The following is a 25119-nucleotide window of genomic DNA, read 5'->3' as shown; positions in this document are numbered from 1 at the left end:
ATTCCATTAAAATAATTGTTGTGAAATGCGAGTGGTACAGTCTTACCACACAGAGTTCAGCTGAGAAGAGCTCAAAGTTTACTGGGCCTGCACTACAAACCTTAAGAAACACAGAATAGATATGGATTTCAGCAGGAATAAGTCAGTTCTGTCCATCATACTTAGCCCTATTAAAGACATATGCATCAAACATTATCCCTAATGCTGACAAAAAAAAACCCAAAACACAACAACAAAACCCGTGGAATTTTCACACAAGTAGTAAGCTATAAAACTCATTCCAGATAATCTCTCTTGTATAATTACATAAAATTTAGTTTCTTGGTGAAAAACTTAATAACCCAGGACACAGGCTTTATATAGGGTCTTTGGGAAAAACACTGCAAGATGAGTCTGTGAACTGCAGAAAGAAGAGCTGCGAAGAGATGGACCAAGTTTGCACTCACGCTCTCACAAATCATCAAATTACTGGAGGTTTATTGGTTTAGCTAGAGTTTCCTGAATAGTTGACATAGGCAGAAAAAGAAGAGTTACACCACTCCACCACTTCTGATAATTCTCAAAAGAGTTCTTTATGCATGAACAAATTAAACTTAGGCTCTGGGACAGGAAAAAAAAAAAAAAAAAAAAAAAAAAAAAAAAAAAAAAAAAAAAAAAAAGAGAGGCTGCCACATTAAAGTTTGCTGCTGAATACAATCCTTCAGGCTTTCTTTAGAGTATTGCAAACTCTAATTCCTTTCAAGAGAAGCCTGCACTTAATTGCAGAGACCTTAACAAAGGATCAAGAAAGCTGCTTGCAGGATATCAGTCAGTAATTTATTCATGCTCTAAGCCAATTTGTAAAGGGTTCCTTTACTTCACAACTGAAGGGCCACAATTTCCAGCTCTTCCATCTACCACTCTACATGTTAAATAATTAAACTTCTGAAGTTTCTACTTTCTGAAGGTAACACTATGCCACCTCAGCAAGATTAAAGAGAGAACTAGAAATGCTTGACCTGCCCATAGGTGAGGATGATTCTATTAACACAGCCATTAGACACGTTTCAATAAATCTGCTACATATGGTGCACTACAATTAACATTATGAATAGCAGCAGCAGCATTGTAGAAATTAAAAAATTACAGAATAATTAAGACTGGGAGACCTCTAGAGATCACCTAGTCAGACCTCCAGCCTAAAGCAGGCCTAATTTCAAAATCACATCAGGTTGCTCAGGCATTGTCTTGTTGAGTTTTGAACATTTCCAAAGCTGCATATGCCATGCTGCTGTGTTATTCCAGTTGTAGTGTTAAGTTTTTCTTCATGTACTTAGTTTAGACAGACACTGGCCTCTTCTCTCTGGTGACCAGTGATAGGACAAGAAGAAATGGGGTAAAGCTCCACCAGGGTAGGCTCAGGGTAGATATTAGGAAAACTTCTTTACAGAAGAAGTGGTGAGGCATTGGAACAGGCTGCCCAGGGAGGTGGTGAGCCCACCATCCCTGGAGGAGTTCAAGAGAGGCAGATGAAGAGCTACAGTGGATGGTTTAGTGGTCAGGGGTTGTAGGGTGGACAGTTGGATTTGATGATCTTTGAGGTCTTTTCCAACGTTGATGATTCTGTGATTCTTTGTCCTACTTTCCCATGGGAAAGGAGCACCACAGCACATCCCTCAGCACTCACACAGCTTGGGAGGCAATCATTTGGTGTCACATAACCAGCCCTCCCCCAGCTAGCATTCACAGAACAATGTTTGTCTCAGTGGCGCAAGAAACAACAAAAATTTGCTTGGAACATTTTTGTTGTCAACCAACACACTTTTTTTTCAAAAAGTAAATAATCTTGTCTTATAAGACAGGAAGGAGAAGCCAACTCCTCCTTCCCCTCACGGGGAAAAGAGATCAAAAACAACAAGTGATGCAGCCTATTGCATTATGCATAGATTGCAATAAAATCCCCACCTGTGGCATGAATTACCAACAGTCTAAGATAGAAATTAACCCCCCAAAAATATTCAAAGTACATTCCCTCTCACAACTCTGGAGTAAGTCTTACTCTCCTTACTCACACTTCTTTAGTGCTTCAGTAGCAACAACAAAATTAAAACAGAAAAAAGTTTAGGCTGCCATTCTGTTCTCTCTTCCTAATGGTAGACACCTTCGAGTTGGTATAGAGCTAATCATATTTTACCCTTTCAGTGCTAGAGAAACCTGCCTGCCTCCCCATCCTTACGCAGCCAGGAGCAGCTCCTGCTTTCTTCTCAGCTCCTACCACCACACTCAGCCCATCAGCACTTGAGTTATCAGCCAGATTCAGAGAGGACCAGTTGGCATTCACCTTAGCTCTTACTCCTACCTTTTTGCCTCCATTGTGGGTCATGGAAGGAAAGGATGTATTCTCAACTATCTGCTGTGTAGCTTGGCAATGCAGTTAGTTGATGAGATACTTCATGTCTTTTTTATTTACAATCATTGTAATCGTGGAAAGAAATTAACAATTCTGAAGCACTAAAGAGTAAGAAAATAAAATTTCAGATTTATGTTTAAGGCTCTGCTGTTTGTATCAGTTCTGCAAAGCAATAAAGCAAAAACTAACTTTATCTGACCTGTTTTTTTAATGCAAATTTTATATTCAGTCCCCTACAAAACAGCAACCTGATGGAAAATCAATTGGACCTTTTAAATCCATAAGAATATTACAGTACTAAGTTACAAGAAATCTTATACCTTCTCAAGTAACATTTCTAAATACAGCATAATTTAATTTCAGAATTATTAATGCAGCTTTTCGTACAATTTCCAGCTGTGGGCTTTACCACAGCTGATGATGAGGTTGCCATCATAGAATACCTTCAGGGACAGCCCTGGCTAACTCAGTTGTTTGATAAGATGTGGATACCAGTTCTGGGATTTCATTTCTGACTGTCAGAGCATAATAAAGTAAGAACCAGAAGTGACATCCATTATCAAAACTTAACCCAAGTGTCTATTATTAGACCTACTCTCCAGAGTCATGTTTCAGAGGACAGTTTCATATAAATTTATTTAAACAATGGTAATACGTATTGCGAGGGTAGCATTTCAAAGCATGTGTTGCCTAAATCTGCTTCAAATTAGTCCTTTGCATCTGCTATTATACTTCAAAGAAATTACTTCAATTAAGTTTAATCACTTTCTTCCACAGCTTTGGATACAGCCCTTATTATATTGCATTACCTTTCCTCTCAGACTGAATGGCAAATAGATGACTAATAAAAGTAAAAAACCAAAGAAACTATTAAGCAAGTATATTACAAATACATAACAACTGTACATTACCACACCAATTAAGTTATTATCACAGTCTGCAATCACACAAATGGAATATTAAGAGTGTACTTTTCACATAAAAAAAGAAAATAATAAAAAAATAATCAGCAAAACCTGGCTCATTCTCTTTAGTTTTTAATGTCTTTCTTACTTAATTTATAACCTTAAATTCCTGAAAGGAAACAAGCCTATTACAGCAGAAAAATAGTTTATACTTTTTACTCAAGGGTATATTAAAGAACATTGTCTCGGCAGTGAGTCAGTTACCAGTTACATTGCTCCGTACTCTGCTTGTCAAGTAGTTACAGAAGCATGCAAAATAGCTCAATCCTTTCCAGTCATCTGGAATACCATACTCATGACTCAATACAGATACTATAATCTCACTTTTTTTCCAACTACAAATGGTAGGAAAGATGAGGTAAAGCAATGGTAGAGCTATGTAAGTAAAGCTTGCTTCTTCTCGTTTCATTTGGATGAAAAGGTCACAAGTATTGACTTGTAAAACAAAGCCTAACTCATTTACAGATTAGTTTATTGCTACAAACTTGTAATGACTATTTTGAATCAAGGTTAAAACAATCCTGCGTCCAATAGAGAGAAAAACCAGGTCAATGTTACCATACTATTTTTTTTAAATTTAAAATATATAAAATATATATAACATATAGCATATAATATATAATATTAAAACTATACTATATTGTATATTATATATATTAATATTAAAATATATTTTAAATATATTAATATTTTCCAAGCAATGAAACAACATAAGGTTCCCTTCTAACACAAACCGTTCTATGAAGCTATGAAAAGAGATTTTTTTTTTTTGTTTTTAATAATAAAACATGGATAAGCAGTGTGACCAACAATTAATAAAGTACACAGTCATCTGTAGACCCCTTAACAGAAAGAAAAAACATATGACTAGTCCTTACACATCTCAGGCTGCTAGAGCATAGACACTGAAGGCTGAACAACTTCAAAACTCATTTTCATGTGGTACAAGAAAACAAATATGCTTCCTCCCAGTAATAATTTTAAAACCTGATATAGAGGTTTTTATTACATTTTAATTTCACACACATACCACAAATAGATTTCCCAGAGTTCTGTCTAAACTCCTAATGAGTTTTACATTTTCCTTCTTACAAGGATGTCTATTCCCATATTGATTACATTTTCCCATTCTCACGCAGTGCTTCACAAGTCACTTTACATAAACAACAACTGTGGCTTAGTGGTGCCATTGGCCACCCATGACAAGCCAAGGTACCTTGCCCTGAGGCCCAGAAGGAAACTCAGCTCTCTGGCCCTATTTCACAAGGGGCTGAGGGCATCCTTCTGAGGCCACGATATGGCAAACAGACAGAATGGCAAAAAAAAATAAAAAGAAGCAACTCTGTCAAATTCAATTATATTTTCCGTGCCACTGAAAATATTTTTCTGCAGATTCTGAAGCTAAAATGTAGCTGTGGTCCATTCCTACATGCCTATGACCTGCATGATATCTGTCTTTTGGGGGAATCATCTTTTACTGTACAATTGTTCCTCACTGTAAAGGCCTCAGGCATACTTTAAACTGATGATCAGAGGTAAAAGGCAAAGTAGGTGTCTGTAGCTATAACAGTTCTTGCAGTTTGCATTCAGAAAAAGCTCAGCAAAGTCAGATTCTCCCACAGGAATCAATGACTGGTGAGTAATAATAAGGTAGTAAAGAGAAAAGCACAGTCAATTTTCTGGTGGATTCCTAAGTGCCATGAAGTGTAACATCAGTTTTAGCAAATGCTGAAAGCTGAATTTTCAGAAACATTCTTTTCCCATCCCACCTGAAATACCAGACCAAGAGGCAAGTAAAGCCATGCAAGAAAAGCACTAACAAAATCCCATCTGAGCTTCACCTCAGGTACCTCAAAAGCACAAGCACTCCTGGGAGACAGAACATGAACTAACACTGCCTTCTACAGGCATCCTCAAAACTTGGAATACCAATGGCATTTAGTAAAACAGAAAAAAAAAAAAATGACAGCAAGGTGCAAGAACATGTTTGGTATTATTTTGTTATTTGACAGACAGGAAGTATCACACTCTCAATAAAGGACAACCACAGAGCAGTTACTGTTGTGGGATTCAACAAGTGAAAATTTTGTCTAGCCATGTTTGGCCCCATAAATGAAGTAGAGTGGACTTCAAATGGCTTCTTCAGGATCTCTGACTGATACAATTATGGGCTATTATTTTTTTATTTAAAAAAACCAAAACAAGCTGAAGGAGAGTGACAGAAATAAGAACTATGAACTGTAGAAATAGGAAGCAGAAAAGAACCAAAACCATCTAAGGGATATGGATAGATATACCCTCACAGCCTGAATAAGAGACCACATCTGGAGGAATAAATGGACTAAAAGATCTAAAGGTCTATCTACCAGACTTGGTCAGTAACTCAAACAGCTGTTTGAGTACAATTACTATCTAAAACTATAGCATTAGTGCTATTAGGATACAGTACAGCCTCTTAAATATTTCAGACTTACCTACAGACAAATGCAAATGTTAAGCAATGCAAGTATTTTGTGGTACTTGGAGTCTGGTGGTGACATACAGAGACTGGGAGATGGCCCATGTGTATTGTTCAGATGTGGCAAAGCTGGATAGCACGGAGCCAGCTCAGCTGATCATAGCTAGAAAAAGTTATAGAGGTATCTACGAGTCCAGGACAAACAATATCCATCAGGACTGGATGAAGTAAGGAGCAACTCCCTTTTTCCATTCTAGTAACACTGAAACCATATTCCAGTGCTCAGAAAGCACCAATTTATCATGCTAGACAAGGGGACTTGACACCTTCTTAACCCTGGGCAGTGGGGCATGCATACACTAGAGCTCCATTTCTGCTACAGAACTTCCTATACAGCCGCTTTTCCCATTTAAACAAAGATTTCCTGACCCCTGGTAGACTACTTATGCTTACACCATCTCCTCAGGTGGGCCCAATGCAACCCCTGCAATGCTCAGGAAACGAAGTCATCTGACAGACAGCCCTCTGGAATGCAAAGAGAGTTCTACTGTAGTTCTGTTTCCTGCTTATGTTACCACAGCCCCACACAGAGCTGTGCTGGCACAACACAGGGAAAAGTGAGCAGCTCTCAGTGGCTTGCCAGAGATGCAGCCTCTGAAGCCAGAGTTCTGCTGAGGAAAGGGTGAGAGGCTCTGCTCCCTCAGGCAGTGACCACATGTTGACCCCTCTGGCTCCAGGATTGTGCATTTGGCTCTGGGATCCAGGTCTGTTCCTGTGGGTAAGGCACCAGTGACAGACAAGGAGACTGAGTCTGTCTCCTCAAGAGGAAGCGTGGTTGGATGGGGGAAGCTTCTGTGGCACTTCAAGGTCCTTGGTTCTTTGGTTTCATCTGAAGCTACCTAACAAAACCACTTCTTGGTTTTGCTGGATAGCTGAGCTGGTTTAATGAAATATGAGTAGGCAAGGGGCAGTGAACATGAGGGAAAACATGGTATGTGCATTTCATACTAAGAGCTGTGAAGTTCAGAGACAGACTGCCAGGTCTCCATAACAGGTAAAGAGCAGTGAGTGCTGGCTGAGGGACCATGCATGCTAAAGTAAGGATAAAACCCAAGAAGAGTTCCTAAATATGCCATTTCTTTCATCTTTTTTTGGAATGTTCAATCACCTTTCTCATTTCCCTACTCAAGAAAAACATTTAATAGTGTATAAAAATATTTTTATAAAAAAAATTGCTATGGCCTGTGGAAGGTAAAAAAAAAAGAAAGGATATAGAGACATGCAGAGATAGCTGTCTGAAATTCTCCCATAAGTCATATGGCAGAAAAGTTACAAAAGTTTTTCTTTTGGCAAAACTTCCATATCCCAGTTACAAAAGTTGTATCTACAACCATTTTTTCCCCATGTTACACATTCCACAGCTCTGAAGGATCCCACAGGAGAATGAGTCAGTTGCATTATCTGTTTTAGGTTCTTTTAATGCAAAAGTTCTTTTTTTGTCTCCACGTAAGAAACACTAATAACAGTTAATGATCAGCTGACTAGCTTGCCATGGATGAATTCAAACACAAATATTAGAATAGATCAGTCGGCATGCAGTAACTTGTAAATAACATTGATGTGTCTGAGAAGGCTAAGCTAGGAAATTTTAGTAAAATTATAATTAATTGTAATAATTATATAAGACCCAACGTGGACACACAAACTGGAATTCAAATATTTATTCCCCTGCCAAATCAGAACACAAAAAATTGTAGAGTAACTTTATTCAAACAAAATAAAGGGTTGTAAAACTTGCAAGAAAAGGGGAAAAAAAAGAAAAAAAAAAAAAAGGCATTTGATTTCTGGCTTTTCCTGTTTAGAATTAAAACATCAAACCTCATGGAATGATATTCCATGTTGTTACATGTGGCAGAGGGTATTCCCTTTGCCAAGGACATGGCAAACTTTTGCTAGTAGTGAGATTATATATAAATTTTAAGGAAAAGAACTTTAGAATGAGACAGAAGATACCTAATCCTATATCAAACCTGTGCAGAATGCATCATTAGAAGAGACAGGATCTACAAATAATTCATTCTTCATTTCTTCTCTACAAATTGCAATTCCCATGAAATAAACATGTTTTTCTGATTACTTCCAACTGCTCTACACCTGCATCTCACCCGCCTAGGTTATCATTCCATTATCTATTGTTAATGAAAATCACTGCAAAATCTACCTTTTGTAAGAATCTACAGCTTCATTTAATTATTAGCAAGTGTGGTGCTCCCACATCAGTTTTAAAATGTCACACATGCCATACCAAGCACAAGGTCCAGTACTTCACTTCTGTAAAGTGAACAGATACTGCTGGAATGAAACATGACAAAGTAACTGAAGAAAATGCTTCAAGCTTTGCTTTTCCAAATTAACTGAGCAGATATTGTGACAGCTCTGACTAAAACCTAAAAATAAATAATTTTTTAAAAAACGATATTTTAAAGCTTCATTTTAGGCCCCCTTAAGTTAATAATTTCTTTTGGCTACCGTCTGCTGGAAATCAGTAAGAGCACAGTTATCCTGTATATCAAACCATTTAGTATGTTACATAGAAGTGTAAGAATTTGCTGCTTCCTATGGTGTTTTGTCATGCTATGAGATGTCAAGCTACCTTGCATTCATGACATGTCAAGATGAAAATTTAAATAAAGAACAAGACTTAAACCACTGAAGCTTATGCTCAAGTCAAAAAAGAGATTGAACTTTGAGAAGACTACTTTGCATTTAGTAAGCAATTCCATACCTGTTATAAAGCACACAAAAATTGTGTAACCTGGGTGGGGGAGAAGCTTATAACATCTGGATGACACATACTTCATTCCTTAAAGATGATCTGCAGAACAAAAACCTTTCCCCCATTACTGCTTTATCTCATAACTCGTTAAACATAAAAAAATTTTAAATGGAGTAAAAAACTCCAAGTATGAAAGTGCTCCTAATTTCATGCTGGCTTTGCAGTTTTGTCTTTTACACCTCTAATGAATTCAGACAGGAAACTCAAGTGTTAAGCCAAATGAAGTATGCATACACTGGAGAATGTTTTGGTTTAGCTATATGGGCATCAAAATCAAATTCATTAACCAAAGCAAGTCCTCGTGTAGGATTAGACTGCCATCTCCTTCTGCTTGGAAAAGGGCTAATATATTATCTTTAAAGTGCAATTACCTTAAGATCATTGGACGTGAGAAAGAAAAGTGGGTTTATACTTCTTAGAATTTAATATTCCTTAAATTTTCAGGATGCCAACACAATAAAAAATACATTACAAAATTCCATGAAGTACACTCCATAAAATTTTACATGGTAATTAAGCACCACTGGACCATGATACAGCAAATCCTAGCCCTGCAGATTGCCAGATTCATTAATTCAGCTTCATTCACTTTGGAAAAAATTACAGGCAAATAATGTAGAGCAACAAAAGAAGACATTTTCTAGTTAGAAATAGAATGATTTTTAAAGACTATATATATAGAATACTGTCTCCCTATATATAAAATATCCACTGTAGAAGGATCAGCAGAAAGACTTAACTGTGTAGTTTTACTGGTTTTGCTGTGGTGGGGGGGAATCAGCCATAGCAAATAAGGATGGAGTGATCCAACAGAAAACCTGGCAACAGCCTCAGAAATCCTGATTCTTCTCTGTACCTCCCTGTTGCAGATGACTCTTTCTTCTTAACTCATAGACCTGAGGTGCAGACCTCAAAAGGGATACTTGGCATATTTACACTTTCCATCCCTAAAGCTATAAGCACCTATTCCTAATAATTATTCCAGTTACAACAGAAATACCACAGGCCACAAAACTTGATCATCAGGTTAGGACAGAGCTCACATTACAGTGAACCTGCAACAAATTAAATGTTTCTGGGAAACAACCCAGCTGGGCATCCTCCCATGAGGAGATCTCCAAGGTCACCTTTGTTCCTTTCCCCAGGATCTCTCCGTCTTGTCAAGTCAGAGGAAAGAGCCCAGCGTGAGAATCAAGCAGCATCCAAGTACAATTCTCAGCATAGGAAAATGGATGGATACCATACATAAACATCACTGCAGTCAATGTCAAGGGAGTATGTGAATTATCCTGGACCCGATTTAAGCAGGATATCTCCATGGAAGGCCCTACATTCTGCAAATCCCTAGCAGTGAATGAGACAGAAAACCTACCCTGCAGAACAGAGCAAAGGTGAAAAAAGAAATGTGCTTCTGATAATGTGGAAACTTGGGAGGAAATCTCTACAATCTTTGACATCTACATAAGTGTTAAAAAAACAAAATTAAGAACTAAATAGGAAAAATTACAAGGGGCCAAACACCAGGACCAAATCCTTTTAGACCTGCCTCTGCCCTCTGAACAGGTGCTTGCCAAGGTAGAAAATGTAATAGAATGAGATCAGCTTTGCTATTTTAGTCTCAAAAGTGCAGATGGAGCATATGCCTGCAGATAGTAATGTTATCTGTATTGCTCCAGTATCTGAAGACCCTAATCAGATGCAGGCCATTGAACACCCAGAGAAAATTCTCAAAGAAAATTCCTGCCAAAAACTGCTTACCATGTAAACTAAGGGGGAAATGACTTGGATTTAATTAAACCAGCTGAGATAACAACAGAGAGAAAACATGAAAAACAATCAGAGGAACACACAGGTATGGTCAGTTTTGACAGCATCCTGCACAGAACTGTTACAAGCCCGTGCTTGTGTGAAGGGTTTTGCTTGGTTGAAACCTGTAAGTTGCATTTTGCAAAGCAGTTCCTTTGAGCTCTGAATTAGATTTTTTTAAAAAATATCTAATTACAGAAGTTACGGGTTTTAGTTGGCCACGTACTTATTTTGAGAGAATTCATAATCAGCTGTGGTAACAAGAGCACTGTCTCACATTGTACAAATACTATGCAGACCACAGAATTTCAGTGAAAGTTTCAACTCACTCGTGGTCTCTGCTGGTAGAAGGTCACATCCAGCCTATAGACACATAAAGTCTCTTTTGTTCGTCTTTCAGTTAATACACACAGCATACAAAACCAAAGGAAACCTCTTTCTGGATTACGCACTTAGTTCTCACTGTATGGGTCCATCACACAAGGACATTTTTAAGAAATTCTACCACATTAGGCCTATACAGTTAAACCTGTACTATGATGGCAATATAATCCACCTCTGCCATCCTCTTTAAACTTCTGTTTAGAGAGAAGAGTTTATAAATAGGGGAATGCACAATCCCCTGCAAAGTGCAGCTTATGTGAACCTGTTCTATTTACTTTAAAATATGATGGCTCAGTCCTCAGTGGGGAATATCAAAATTTTAAGGAGCATCATTATTATTCATGTTATATTTATTGTAAGATGACAGGTGCACTGAAGTATAATTTTTCAATTATGCAAAAGAGTAGCATTTCTTTCAAGTAATTTATTGAACAACATCTGTCATCCTTTTATAGGGTCAGTGGCTGGATGCAGTGGAAGTTAGAGAGTTCAACATCTTTATGATAAAAATGGCTATATAAATAGTAATCACTCTGCTAATCTAGTAGTCAGCAAAGCGCAACATAGATGTAGCAATCAGCAAGGTGGCACATAGCTACCATAGTAACAAGCAGAGATCAACTGTTTCCTTCCAAGAAATGCCTACACACCACTCAGCTATTCTGCCATGATTTTTTATGATATTACAGAAAAAATAAAAACACATCCTGCATCTTAGAGTTCACCTCTTTCTCTGCATTTCCTCAACAGAGGAACATTTCACTGCTTTTAACAAGACTATTCCACTACTGAGTAGGAGACAAAGTTTCTATAGCCATGACCAGTGAGATCCCCAAGAAGCTTCCCTAGAGAGAGTGCACAACAAACCCCCCAGAGACAGCACCCGCCTGAGGAAGAACCCCCTTCCCAAGCATTTCTACAAGGGCTACACTCAGAGAGTATTTCATTCAGCAGTCGTAGTAAGAGGAGGTTCTGGTATCTAAAGGTTACAAACTTTTTCTAATATTCTTTTAATAATTGACTGGAGTTACCTCAAGTGGTTAATACCCATCTCTGTCCTTTGCACTTTACAGATATCTCTATCCAATCTCATTTACATTAAACTCTCACATATACAGAATTCCAACATTCAACAAGTCTCAATATCTTCATGAAAGAGGGGGAAATGAGTGAGAAGGGCAGTAGAAGAAGTTTAAATCTAGGAACAGAGGCAGGGCAAGCCACAAGTCAGTGCCACAGAGGCACTCAGGGGTGAGAAGCAGCAAGAACGCAAAGCTCTGCTGGCTCCCCATCCACTGTGCCACCACCTAGTTAAAATCTATACCTATAGCACAGATGTTTTATGGATTGTTTTTTACTTTTGTGGTTTAAGGAGGTTGGGATGGGTTTTTTTGTTTATTTGGTCGAGGTGGGTTTTTTGTTTTTTTAAATATTTTCACTCAGGCTACTGACTGAATAAAAGAAAGTTAGGACAAATGTGAGAGAAAGAAGGAGGGTCAAGGTAACAGGTTTCTGTTTTCAGGAAGGAATTAGCTAAGTGCCATATCAGAATATACATATTATCCTGAATTTCCTTGTTGTAGTAAAAGTTGGTGGAGTAACTGTAAGCATATATTAAAAATTTATACACCAATAAGTATCTTGATCTTGACATTTAAATTACTCCCGTAGCATATCGGTCTGAGAAAGTCCATTCTGCCTTATGGCAAAGCTAATCTTCACATATCTGTTTCACTTCTTATCCTTGCACCTTCCTGTACTAACAAGATTAAGAATTAAGCTGGCAAAGAGCTGTCAAGGAACACCAATTTATCTGTTGATTTAATCATCAGAAACACAACTAAATGGAGTTCCAGGCCTTGGCAGAGGGAAGGTGTTTGTTGTGCTATAGTTCAAATTCTAAAGAGGAGGCTCTGCAGAAGTCATGCTTGTGGCAGACTGTGTCACCAGACTGTGCAGAGGAAATGATTGGGAAGGGGAAGGAGATGATAGAGTTCTCTTGTAAAAGGCTATTTTATTTAAGTGTTAGGGCCAGAGCAATGATTTTGCATGTGATCTTTCCACAGTCAAAAACAAACAAACAAAAAAAAAAAGGTCTGATCACTTGCAGATTCAAGCTAATTTAGGGAGTATTTTAAAAAGGAGTACACATGCATATCTTTGTGAAGCCAGGTTCTATTCATGGTTCTCATCCCAAGTCACAATTTAACTGTAAATTGCATCAGACCTGCCTGCTTAAAGAGGTTTTTTTATCACCTATTTCTAAGCAGAACCTGCTAGTTCAGGGAAATTTCTGCACCTGAGGCAGACTTTGCTGTATTAATATTAATATAAGCTGCCACAACCTACATGCTAATGGAATAAAAAAAAAAATCAAAAAAATCTGCAACACAGACCCAGCAGTAGGGATGGAATGAATGAATGAATGAATGGATGAACTGGGGAAACAGTGCAGCAAAAAAAAGTTGTTTGTAAAGCTGAACACCAAAAAAAAATAGTTATAGAAATTGAATACAAGAAGACACAGGAGTGTTTGTTATTTGTGGGTTGTTTTGAAACTTTGTAATTTATCCATTTTGCCAATATGCTCAAGACAACTACTATGAGAGACCATCCCAAAGTCTGGGATAATCAGCCCTTTGTTAGGACATCAGACTGAAAATAACAAATCATTCACAGATGAGTTTTATTTACTAAAAGCAACAGAGTGCAAATGATTTCAAAATATGCACAGAAAGGAGGAAGGCAGGTAGCAAATGAACCTGAAACGAACCACTTTGGAGCCAAGCACAGGAGTGACTCCCTGCAAGTGACAACAGCGTGAGGAAAGAAACGTCGCTTGTTCCCAACTGACTGCACTTCCGCCTCCTCCCCTTTCATTCAATACTCGGTGCTAGTGATGCTCCCTCCATCTCCGTGACATGCTGCTTGCAAATACTTTTATCTCAGTGAGGGAAGCAGGCTGGAGAAAGCACACGATCACACGGTAAGTTTACACTGATATTTGCTGGCGTGAAGGGGGAAAAAACATCCATGAAATAGGTAGTTTCATTACCAAATGTAGTTAAATATTAAATACATCTGTGTGGAGGATGTAGATCTCGGTAAATTCAGCAGAGGAGTGTGTGCTTAAGGAGCAACCGGGACAGCTGTGTGTATCTGCAACCTTTGTTTTAAAAGCAGTAAATGCTGCACGGCCAGAAAAAGAAAATAACTTCCCCTGTTTTGTCCTTTGTTCTGAAAGTCTGTTGCCCGAATGCTATTGCTCCTGAAAGAATTCAGCTCAAAGTCAGCTGAAACAAACCAGAGCCCCTCACCCCCCTCCTTTTATTCTGTACACAGTTCCCTTCCCGCTAGCCTACAGCTCGCAGTTCTGACAATGCAGGGAAAGAGGAAAAGGATGGCAGAGGGAAGCAGAGCACAGCTGTACATTGCAGAATCTCTCCATATTCATTTGCCAAACAAAGCCAGTATTCAAAAAGACAACTAAGATGCAATAGGACCATACCAAATCCATGCTTCTGAGCAGCGAGGGGCTCTCTAACAATGCATTCAAGCAACAGATAGAGATTTACCTTCAAAATGCAGGCCATGTTCTTTCTCTATCCTTCCTACCACAGAGCAGCAGGATTCTACTTTGTGAGCAGCAGTTCCAGTGTCAGGCAAAAGGCTGGTAGAGCTGCAGAACTGCTAGAGCCTACATTCCTGTAGATCCAAATAAGGGTACCACGCATCCAGGCTCCGTTAGTCATATTGGTCTTTTTATGCCCCGTTTGTTCCACCCATCAGCTCCTGCCACTGGCCCGGAGCCAGCCCGGGACCTCCCCTTCGTCACATGACCCGGTTTGATTCATGGCTCCCGCAAGTATTTTTGTGAGCTCCGGGACGCTCTCCCGCAATACTCCACGTACAAATGGAAATCTCTGCCTCACAGATGTTTTGCAATGGTTGGGGGGAAAAAAGCTGCGTGTTTATAATTAACCCCTGTGCAGCTCCCTAAATGCTCGCAGGAGGCAGCTGCTGCCACTTGGTCAGGAAAGTTCACACTAATGAGCAACGTAAGGATTTTTAGAGCCTGAATAACAGTTTGAAGTATGGGCTTTTTTGCAGCCCTTCGGACTGTACAGCAGGCTTCCCTTTGTCTAAAGGCTTCAAGCGCTTCCCTAAGAGAGCCAATCACTATCAGCAGCCAACATAAATATCCCACCAGAGGTGCTCACCTTGTGCTGCACCTGCCTTCTGCTGTAGGGCTGGGATATGTGACAGGGAATAGAAAGATTTGGTTTGGGTTTTCTTCTTTTTTCTTTTTATTTGTGCAAGTCCAATAAAGGCTCTCTGAACTTTCTTTGGCCTTCCTCACATCGCAGTGGGATTAACTGCAGATAAATACATTCAGCTGTTGAAGAAATTTTATATTTTCTCATTAAATTAAAATTCTTCTCTCACGTATCATTCTCTATTTATTATAAAGGTTTCACTTCATATTTGTTGCTTCCCCTGTCATCTTTTTCTCCCCTTTTACACTTGCTCAGTACTTGTCATTACTACATCTTGAAACTGCATTTTCTGTACTTGGCAGCTACTCTGAATTCCTTTTTCCTGTATTCCTTGTGTGTTACATTGCTTCACTTCTCCTGCTTTAGCACACACAAAAGCTCTGCCTCTTCCTTAATAAATTACTTGTAGAGGATGTCTTCATTGTCTCTGCAAGGAGTGCACCTCTTTACACACAGCCAAAACACTCCTGTTAATGTTACAAAACTGTTGCCAGAGAGCTACTTAATACATGGAATCCAGAAGGGTTCAATACTGTACTACATGTTTAATTACCAATATTTAATAACCCATAAGCTCAACATGATGCTGGTGATGTGTGCTTAAGCCCACAAAGAGAGCCATATCCTGGGCCACATCAAAAGAAGTGTGACCAGCAGATTAAGGGAAGAAGTTCCCCCTCTCTACCCCACTCTTACAAGAGCCCCACCTGGAATACTATGTCCAGTTCTGGATCCCTCAACTCAGGAAGGACACGGAGCTTTTGGAATGAGTCCAGAATGAGACATGAATATGATCAGAGGGCTGGAGCATCTCTCCTATGAGGACAGGCTGAGAAAGTTGGTGGTGTTGAGCCCAGAGAAGAGAAGGCTCCAGGCTTTCCAGTACCAGAAAGGAGATCACAGGAAAGCTGGAGAAAGCATGTAGTGATAGGACAATGTGGAATGGCTTCAAACTGAAAGAGGGAAAATTTAGATTAGACATAAGAAAGAAATTTTTTAGTGTGAGGGTGGAGAGACAATGGAACTCTTTGCCCAGAGAAGTTGTGGATGCCCCCAGCCTGGAAGTGTTCCAGGACAGGTTGGATGGGGCTTTGAGCATCCTGGTCTGGTAGAAGGTGTCCCTGCCCATGCAGGGTTGGAACTAGATGTTCTTTAAGATCCCTTACAATTGAAACCATTCTATGATGATCTGACTATTGTTCCTGCTTGGCAAGCCTCTCCGGCTCAGATGCAATCCCTCAAGGCAGAAAGGAGGTAGAAATTAAAGGAATTAACTGTCCTCATTTTTATGCAGTAGCAAATCATCCCCAAGAGCAGAACAAAGGGACTGGGAAGGTTTTCTCCAGCTCATGCTCCTTGGCTGTCTTCCTGTACACTAGAAGATGCCAGATTGTATTTGGCTTTTACACCACCCCTCCAGTGCACCATAGTTTTACATAGGTCCAGCAAACCTATGTTTGGCTGGATGTTGGAGGATGTTCAGAGTTATGACATGTGTCATCCCATGTAACTGTTATGCATGATGGATGTTTTTTCTGGAGCTGGCTGAACACCTGCCTGCTGATAGGAAGGTAGTGAATTAATTCCTTGTTTGCTTTGCTTATATGCATGGCTTTTGCTTTACTTATGAAACTGACTTTCTCAATTAATGACCTTTCTTCCTTTTATTCCAGTTCTCTCCTCCATCCCACCAGGGAGAAGTGAGCAAGCAGTTCCACATTGATGGCTGGGGTTAAACCACAACAGCATGGGAAGAGTTTCCATCTTCAATAAATGAAAACATATTCCAAAGCCTTCCCACCTCCACCTTACCAGCTCTGTAAAGAGCAAAAGGAATGAGACTTGGAGATAAACTATCCTGAAAAGGTCAGCCTTTTCAATATGTCCAAAGCAATAAGGGGTTTCCAATGAATTATATTCCCTAAGGAAAGGCAGATATTTTGGTAGTTGTCTTGGTCTAACCATCCCTCTGACACACATGCTTTGATTCTAAACACCATACTGGACAAAATATTGTGAACTTTAACTTTATGACCTTTTATAAACAGACATTTATCGCAAAGATACTTCATTATTACTTCACTTAAGCAACAGCCACCCTTCTCTTCCCCTCCGTGACTCACTAGAATCTAACCATATATTCACCTGGCTGCTGGGATGCTTGTATGACACTTTTTAAGTGCATAACAAAAATAATTTATTAGATTGTCCAACAAGTAGATAAAGCCCCTCTAAATTTTCTTAGTTTAGTGAAATACAGTAGCACAGTCTTCTGGAATACTAGAAGTGCTTTAAATGCCCAGGACTTGCCCACAGGGTGCAAAGGGTCCCACAGCCCCTGTTGGCATCTCCAGCCACCAGGGATTCCTGCAGCAGTCACTGCTGTTGTTTCAGACAATGCTCTGCTGGTGCTTTGAAATGAGCCACGAGAAGCTCTGTGTTTGTTCTCCACAAAAACATGCAAGGCTTTAAGTTTTTTCTTCTAGAACTTTTAATTAGAGAAAACCTAAACCTACATCTTTCAGACAAACACACACTTTTTTTAAGGAAGTATATGAGATTCCACTTCATTTGTTCCTGGGTTCAAGACCTGAAGGTTTGACTCTAGCTGAGATTCCCCATAAGAGCAGCAAATAGCCCGGCCTTGGGCTGAGCTAATTTCACCTCAGAAACTATATGAAGAAGTGCATTCACCAAATTATAAAAGCAAATGTTATAAAAGCACATCTTTTCCATGAGCCCCATCAAGTGTTTTACTTGAACTTAAATTGTTCTTGAAAGCAGCTTTAGGTCAAACATGGATCACTCAAATTTCAGTCATGCCTGCAACATTCCATCCAAAATGAACACATTTGTTGTTGCCTGGTAGGGATGTCAAACGCAGTATGGAAACTGCCTTTCAAATCTGAATCATTGTGACAGGCCACACAATGTCACTACTTCTAGTTCTGGGGAAAAAGACCTTGCATATTTGCCATCTAGTTCAAATCCTGCCAATACATTCTTATCGAGCTGCAACCTTGGAAAAAAATATACTTGGTTGGGCAGCAGCTCTTTTCAATTCAAGGTCTTAAAAACTAATTTTCATAATAAATCAATCCTTTGTGGAGAAGGCTGGTTAAACCTTAATTTGCAAAGATTAATATAGCTACACAATACCAGCATTCAAGTGCTATGTTCTCTGTATTGCCAGTCTGTCTGGTTATGCTGGGCTAGGCTGTGCCATGAACATCTCCTGACTGGTTTGTTAGGTGTGTGGACATCATGTAGCTGACAAACCTGTTCTTATGGTAAGAACTTAAAGTCAAAACTCCACAAAGAGATAAGACCTAAGGTTTAAGACATTAGTTGCATATTCTGTATTTTATAAGTGCCTGCTTAAGTAAAGTCTGAAAACTAACTGCTGAAATCAGACAGTATCTCATCTAATGAAAATGTGCTGAAAAAGAAGAAACTATTTTTACACTTGCTGCTTCTACAAAGTTACATCAGACAAGATGGCATTTCTCACCCTCCTGATGCAACCTGAGCCAGTGGTGGAGTAACAGATCCACTCCACTCTTATCCAGGCCACTCAGCTTTCCAACATTCGCTATCAATTTTGCCCTGCCTCATGTAACTCACCATTAGAGGAAAGCAACATAAGCTACTTTCCAGCCCAGTGACAAGACAGAGGTACATGAGGTGATAGACAGACAACAGACTATGATTTGAATAGGAAATCTTATCAGGTTATCCAAACTTTACATGTAAGTTTAAACTTTCATGAGCCAAACTTTTTAGGTAAGATGATAGGCTAAATCAAGCTAGAGTGCTTCATTTCAGAGGAAAATTCCTACCACACTCTGTCTGAAGTCCAGAAGCTGAGGAGGGCACACAGGTCTTGATACAGCCTGAATTCTACTTTTTCTTTTCAAAAAATCCCTGCATCTTTAAGCAAACATGCTATAGACTGATAAGTCAAAGAGCCCCATTGGAAGTATCCACTACCCAATACAGCTTCCTTCTCAGAACAATTCATCTACACTGCATTTAAAGGAAAAAAAAAAAAAAAAAAAAAAAAAAAAAATTAGTTATGGAATATTTGTATATGTTTTACTGGCAGAAGACAAGACTTGCTTGGCACCATGAACGTTATTAGATATTCAGCTCATCACCTCACCATTATTCAGTGCCATGGTAACAATTCAGCATAGCCACACAGCACTTTGAGACCTTGCATCTTCTTCAGTTCCAGCCCCAGCGCCTTCCTAATACACACACACACACACATACACTCAAATCCATGCCTCCCAACTCTAATTAAGAAAAAAAATTAATAAAATGATTTTTTAAAAAAATCAATTGTTGGCCAGACCCAAAAATTCTAGGAAAGTATTTTCTCTTTGTTCTCTAACACAAATACTTAAATAAGGTGAAAAGTATGCTATTTTTTTTTATAGGATACAAAGGCTACAGACTATCCTATATCTGTGGTATATAGGTATATGATTCTATACAAATTACAAATGTTTCAATACATATTTACAATTTAAAAGAAAAATTTTAAACCAAGACATTTTTAAATGCATGGACATCCAGAGATTAAAATGAAAAACCTGTAGACAATTCCAGAAGCAGGATAAAGCAAACCATAACAGATCAGTAATCTTGTCAGAACACTGACATTTTGTTTCAACCCAAACTTGTCTGAGAGCTTCAGGTTTCTGTTTTCAAAGTTGCTTGCTAAGCAGGAAACATTTTACACTGAACTACAGATTGTTCTATTGTATACTAATGAAAAAGTAAATGTTCTGTTATTTGTAAATTTGTTTTAACATAACAAATGAAATGCAAAATGTAGAAAAGAAAAACCCTGGCTCAGAGAAGAGCAGTGTCCATCTTCCCAGGCAGTTTCCCTGTAATTAAAACAGACAAAGGTACTCAGCAAAGTGCTGTGTCTGCTTTTGGCACCTACTATTTTTATAGAGACAAACTAGGAAGCAAAATAATTGTGTTAGTTACTGCTGCCTCCAGGAGAAGAAAACCTAACAGTTGTATTTTGAAGGACATTCAAAAGCTAAGTGATGTGTTTGAAAATGCACTGTCATTTAAAGTTAACTTTGCTGACAAGATAATTTGGTTTGTTGACAGGCTTTTCTTCAGCCAAGGACAAATTTATTATTTCCACTATTAACTTTTTATATTCTTTGCTCCTATTACCAATGCCCTACAGATCCACTGTTTTTATAAGTCCAATATCACAAAAATATTTGCATTATTTTGCACTTAGATACATCCATGCCAATTTGCTCTCTAATGAGATTTTTATCTTGGAGAATACACCTGTTCCCATAAAAGGAGCTTAGGAAAAGGAATCAGTGAAACTTCAATCACAGTGCTGAAGGCCCTAAGTTGGAAAAGAAAATTCAAATCCAGTATTTCAGCTTAGGAGAATACCTTCTCTTGAACTGCAGAAACAGAGCCTGTTCCCTGCTGTGCTTCCTTCAAACATCCATCTGGTTTTATGGGCTAAGCTCTTTTATTATCCAAACTGCCCATCTTTTAACAAAAAAAACAACCACCACAAAACTGTCCTCCCTTCCTTAGGCTTTATCTAATGTTTCTTTGCACTTCAAAGGAAACCCTTAAAAGCACAGCAGTAAAGACAGATTTATTTCATGCAGGAAAGAATTAATTGTATTCTGAGAAAAAAAGAGTTTTGCTTTTTTGACCATTCTCATGTAACATATCTAGAGGGACTTAGCCACAGCATCATCAGATCTGAGCTACCTTGCTCAGCATCCTATTACATATCATAGCATCACAAAATGCCCTATTTTGGTACAAAAACCCAAAACAACCAACAATCCAAAAGGAGAACAGTCAAATAATTTTTTCCTTATCTTTGTCTCAGATTTAGAGTATTTCGTAGTTACAGGCTTTCAACATTAAAACAGGAAAATGTAACCAGAAAGGGGTCTAATTCTGCAACAATTGCTGACCCACACAGCTCTATTGCAGCAGCACACATAGGATACAAATTGGCACCAAGTGGAACTTGAGGTCTTGTTTCATTGAGCAACATTAATTACCAGTACTTAGAATGTTTCAATGGATCTGTAATATGATGACTGTAATTTTATTAACAAAAATGTGTTCCACAGGTGTTTTCTCTTTGATATATTTCATTCAGTTATGTCCTCAATGTTTAGACATGCAAAGAAAATAAGATTATTTGTATGCCAGAAAACTAAGCAATGAGTTTTTTGTTAAAAGGTGTCATATGGAGAGATCTGCAGACATGCTCATGAAGTCACTGGAACCTACATATCCCTGTTTTTAAACTTCATTCTCTACTTTATTCCTTAGTTATAAAAACACTCAAACTATCATACTGAAATCCCATTTTATTCCTGCCATGGAATACTCCCTGTAAAATTGACTTCTTGGTGTATTTGAAGTCTTACCTAGTGACAGCTTGAGAAACAGAAACAGCAAAAGCTGCCAACAGATCTCATGTGATGAGCTTTACTCTTCTGAATCCAAATAAACAGATATCCTACTCCTCTATTAAAACCACACTCTTCTTGCAGCCTTTAGAAACATTAGCCAGCCATCATGCTGGGCTCCAACAGCAACAGACTTTGCTTCACTGGATCTAAAGAGAAGAAAATATCTACCTTGCTGTTAAAGCTACTTTCACCCATGAAAACAGACAGCAGCGAAACTTTTCTGTCCTTTAAAGAGTCTATGTCTCAAATTATAAAAACACATTCTCCTGAATGACCTTTATATCTTCTGAAGCATCTGATAGCTATCATATTGGACTTTTAACAAAATATACCACATGCAACATGATAATTAGCATCTGATCAGCAGAGACAATGTTACAAATTTGTAATGATGACAAACTTGCCTCCTGCCACAGCTTTCTACAATGCTGCCTGATACTCAACTAGAGGATAAAAAGAGGAAGTTATAAGAGGACGTAAGGTGATTAATGGTTTCGAGAACTTTTGGATATTGCCTTTATTGGAATAATCAGCAACCATGACTTGAAAGGTTTAGTGTTCCAAACACAAAAACTGAATTACACACAAATTATATTATTGGAAACATGCAATACAGTTGTGGAATTAAACACACAAGTCAAGTAACACCAGGAACTCAGCCTGTGTATGCAGATCTCAGATTTTTAAAATTATCACACAATTCTTTGCCAAAAGGCATTTTTTTTAATATGTTTGTTTTTCCTCCATTTTCTAGTTAAAAAAATGTAACTTAAGTGCAAATGGTGGTTCAGCATGACATGAATATGCTGTTTCCTACAGGATCACTGCTTCACTTACTTAGAAAAAATTTAAAAATTATATAGTGAATAAGAAATGGTTTTAAGAGAAAACTGCAGAAGCCACTTTATTATTAAAATAATTGAAAAAAGCAGTGAGGAGGTGAATTCTGAACATGCCTCCATCAGAAATTTTCTGCAATTAGCAGCTAGGCACTGGTGCTATTTTCCCTCATTTTCTGGGCTCACAATTTGAAACCATATTGGGTTATTCACTGATGCACTGAGTACTGGCAAGTGCAATTTAAGGTAATAGGAATTAAATTTTGAGCACACTAATTGATACATAATGCTAAGTACTCAAAAAAAAAAAAAAAAAAAAAAAACCATCTTAGACACCCTGCACTGGACAACAGTATAAATGGATTAAATGTGTGTGTGTGATTCTCTCTCTTTCCTATAAAGCAGTAATCACTTTTAATTTTTTAATGTGAATATGTCATAACTCAGGGAACAGCATAAGAGTGTCCATTAGAAAATTAGGCATCCTGTCTTCAGGAAATGCATTCACTGTCATGAAGTAACAGGTGGCACAGGGCCACACTTGGGCAAGGAGAAGCAAACAGAATATTAAAGAGCAGCTCTCAGCCTGCATCTGGCCAACCTGTGCATGTAAACACAAGTCAGGAGCAATAGAACAAAAACCATGTTACTGGTCACATCATTTAAAGCTATGCATGATGTTTAGGAGATAATTTTACCAAATTAAACAGAATTACCCTACAGAGGTAATAAGCCTGGCGTTTGAAAATCTGCATGCCTAGGGTTGTTATTTAGTACAAATTTATTTCAGTATTCCAGAAATCATAAGGCACAGATTCATCTCCTGCTGTTAAAGTGGCACTCAGTGGGGTTGCCCCTAAATTTTTTTTAACTTTCAGGACCACCTGGTACACCAGTCCTCAGAAACCAACTCACACAAAAGCAGTCACTTCCAGGCCTAGAGTACAAGACAGAACTTTTTGTCATAGCAGCAAAGAAAGGCAAGATACTGTCCTGTGACAAACTCCAATCTGGGTAATATTGACTGCTGAGTCTACCAAATCTGCCAATTAATAGGCAGATTACAACTTAAGTCATCACTATCCATGTAGCCTTCTCAATTAGAAGCTACAGAAAAAATATACATCACTGTTATGCTAACTTTGAAAAGGAAAAAAACAACAAAAACACAACCAATCAAAAAAACCCACTCACCATATTTTAAGAGTACAAATAACTTAACAAGAAGTCTCAGAGTAAGACCATTTAATCGTTCGAATAAAGTCCTTACAATGGTCCCTAGACAATTAGAAGTGCTGTGGTTTTGTTAATTTTGATGATTTATGACTTGTGGTGGTCCTGATGCTTTGTTAAGTAAATTTTCGGTTTTCAAAAAGGCAGTAAGTCCTCTGTTAACAGTTTCCCAAGACTGAAAGTAGAAGATACATACACATATTTTAATGGTAAAAGACACTTATTTGGTGTTCTATCTTTAAAAAGCCAAAATTTTGGGCAACTAATCCCACCATGCATCATCTTAAGCCAGTGAGGAACATTACTGACTGAGTGGTATTTTGTGCAATATACCAGGTTTCCAATGCTAACTCAATTTCAAAAGTTTTCGCTGGAACTAAGCTGTGTACCTCCAGGAAAGATTTATCATGTCTTCAATCACAATCATTTCCAAAATGAAAATCAAACCTCCATACTTATCATTCCTCCCTCACTACAACTTAGAGACTGTAAAGTCTCTGTAAAAGTACCCTCAGCAGTTTTTATTGATGTTGCACTATAGTCACAGCCTAGGTCCAAATAGCAAAGAAACCAGAACTTGGAGCCAAAAACATTTGAGAATGTCTAAGTGAAACGTGTTTACGATGCAGATTTTTAACATTAGTGTGCAAGATGTAGTGGGCTTTCCTGCTTCTATATTTTTAAAATGATTATCAGAATATAATTTTCCTTTGTCTGTCCTTACTTTTGATAGTGCAGCCATTAGTGTTTACACATCACATAACACCTTGATTCTCTTTCAAGGAAAGTACAAATAATGTTCTGTGTGAACACCAAGGAGGGAATAAACTGTGTATAGACAGATATGATTTAAACAGAAAAAAAATTTGGAAAGAAAATAACTCTAATCATCCTCAGGTGGGTAACGCTGCTCATTTCATTTCCCCCAGAGATTTATTACTAGGATTAATCTCAATAAAACTACAGTGTTTCTGTACCATACAATACCCCACAAAGTATCAAAGCTTAAGATAGCCTGTGATTTATCATGCACACTATAATAGAATTTTATAACATTTTTATTATTTTCAAAGCCTTCTAGGATTTTCTTTATCAAGACATAACAGAAGTCTTCCCCTAGCTCAGATGTCTCTTTAAAATGCTGCAGTACATGATAATGAAAATGCTGTACAGTTGGAGATAAACTTCCTGTGTCTGGCTTTCCATTTTAATAAAATTTACAACAGCATTTGGAGAAACTTCAGCACTGGATTTCATTACTCTGAAAAAATATATACTAGGAGTTAGATTGACGTTATGCCCATTTAGACACCTTGTATAGCAGCCACAGAAGGAAGAGATTGTCAGGACAAGGTAAATTAAGGATGATAAGGGCTGATTCAATTTAAATTCTGGAGTGCATATGCAATCAGGATGGCTGTTGACATCAGAAAGTGTC

General features: G+C 38.2%; 1 protein-coding gene across 2 annotated transcripts in view; it reads right to left on the bottom strand.

Annotated features, from left to right (window-relative positions):
• Positions 1 to 14663, bottom strand: part of ST6GALNAC3 (ST6 N-acetylgalactosaminide alpha-2,6-sialyltransferase 3) — a 220775-nt gene extending 206112 nt beyond the window's left edge. The window contains exon 1 of one of the 2 annotated variants that reach the window (XM_071750435.1): positions 14414 to 14663. In XM_071750435.1, the coding sequence (XP_071606536.1) occupies positions 14414 to 14431 (18 nt within the window). In that variant the 5' untranslated portion in view covers positions 14432 to 14663. The remainder of the gene's footprint in view (positions 1 to 14413) is intronic. The other variant, XM_071750436.1, reaches the window with a different exon arrangement.
• Positions 14664 to 25119: the final 10456 nt, after the last annotated feature.

The sequence above is a fragment of the Heliangelus exortis genome, chromosome 8, assembly GCF_036169615.1.
Source record: "Heliangelus exortis chromosome 8, bHelExo1.hap1, whole genome shotgun sequence".
NCBI lineage: Eukaryota > Metazoa > Chordata > Aves > Apodiformes > Trochilidae > Heliangelus > Heliangelus exortis.
This window is presented reverse-complemented; position numbering and strand designations above follow the sequence as displayed.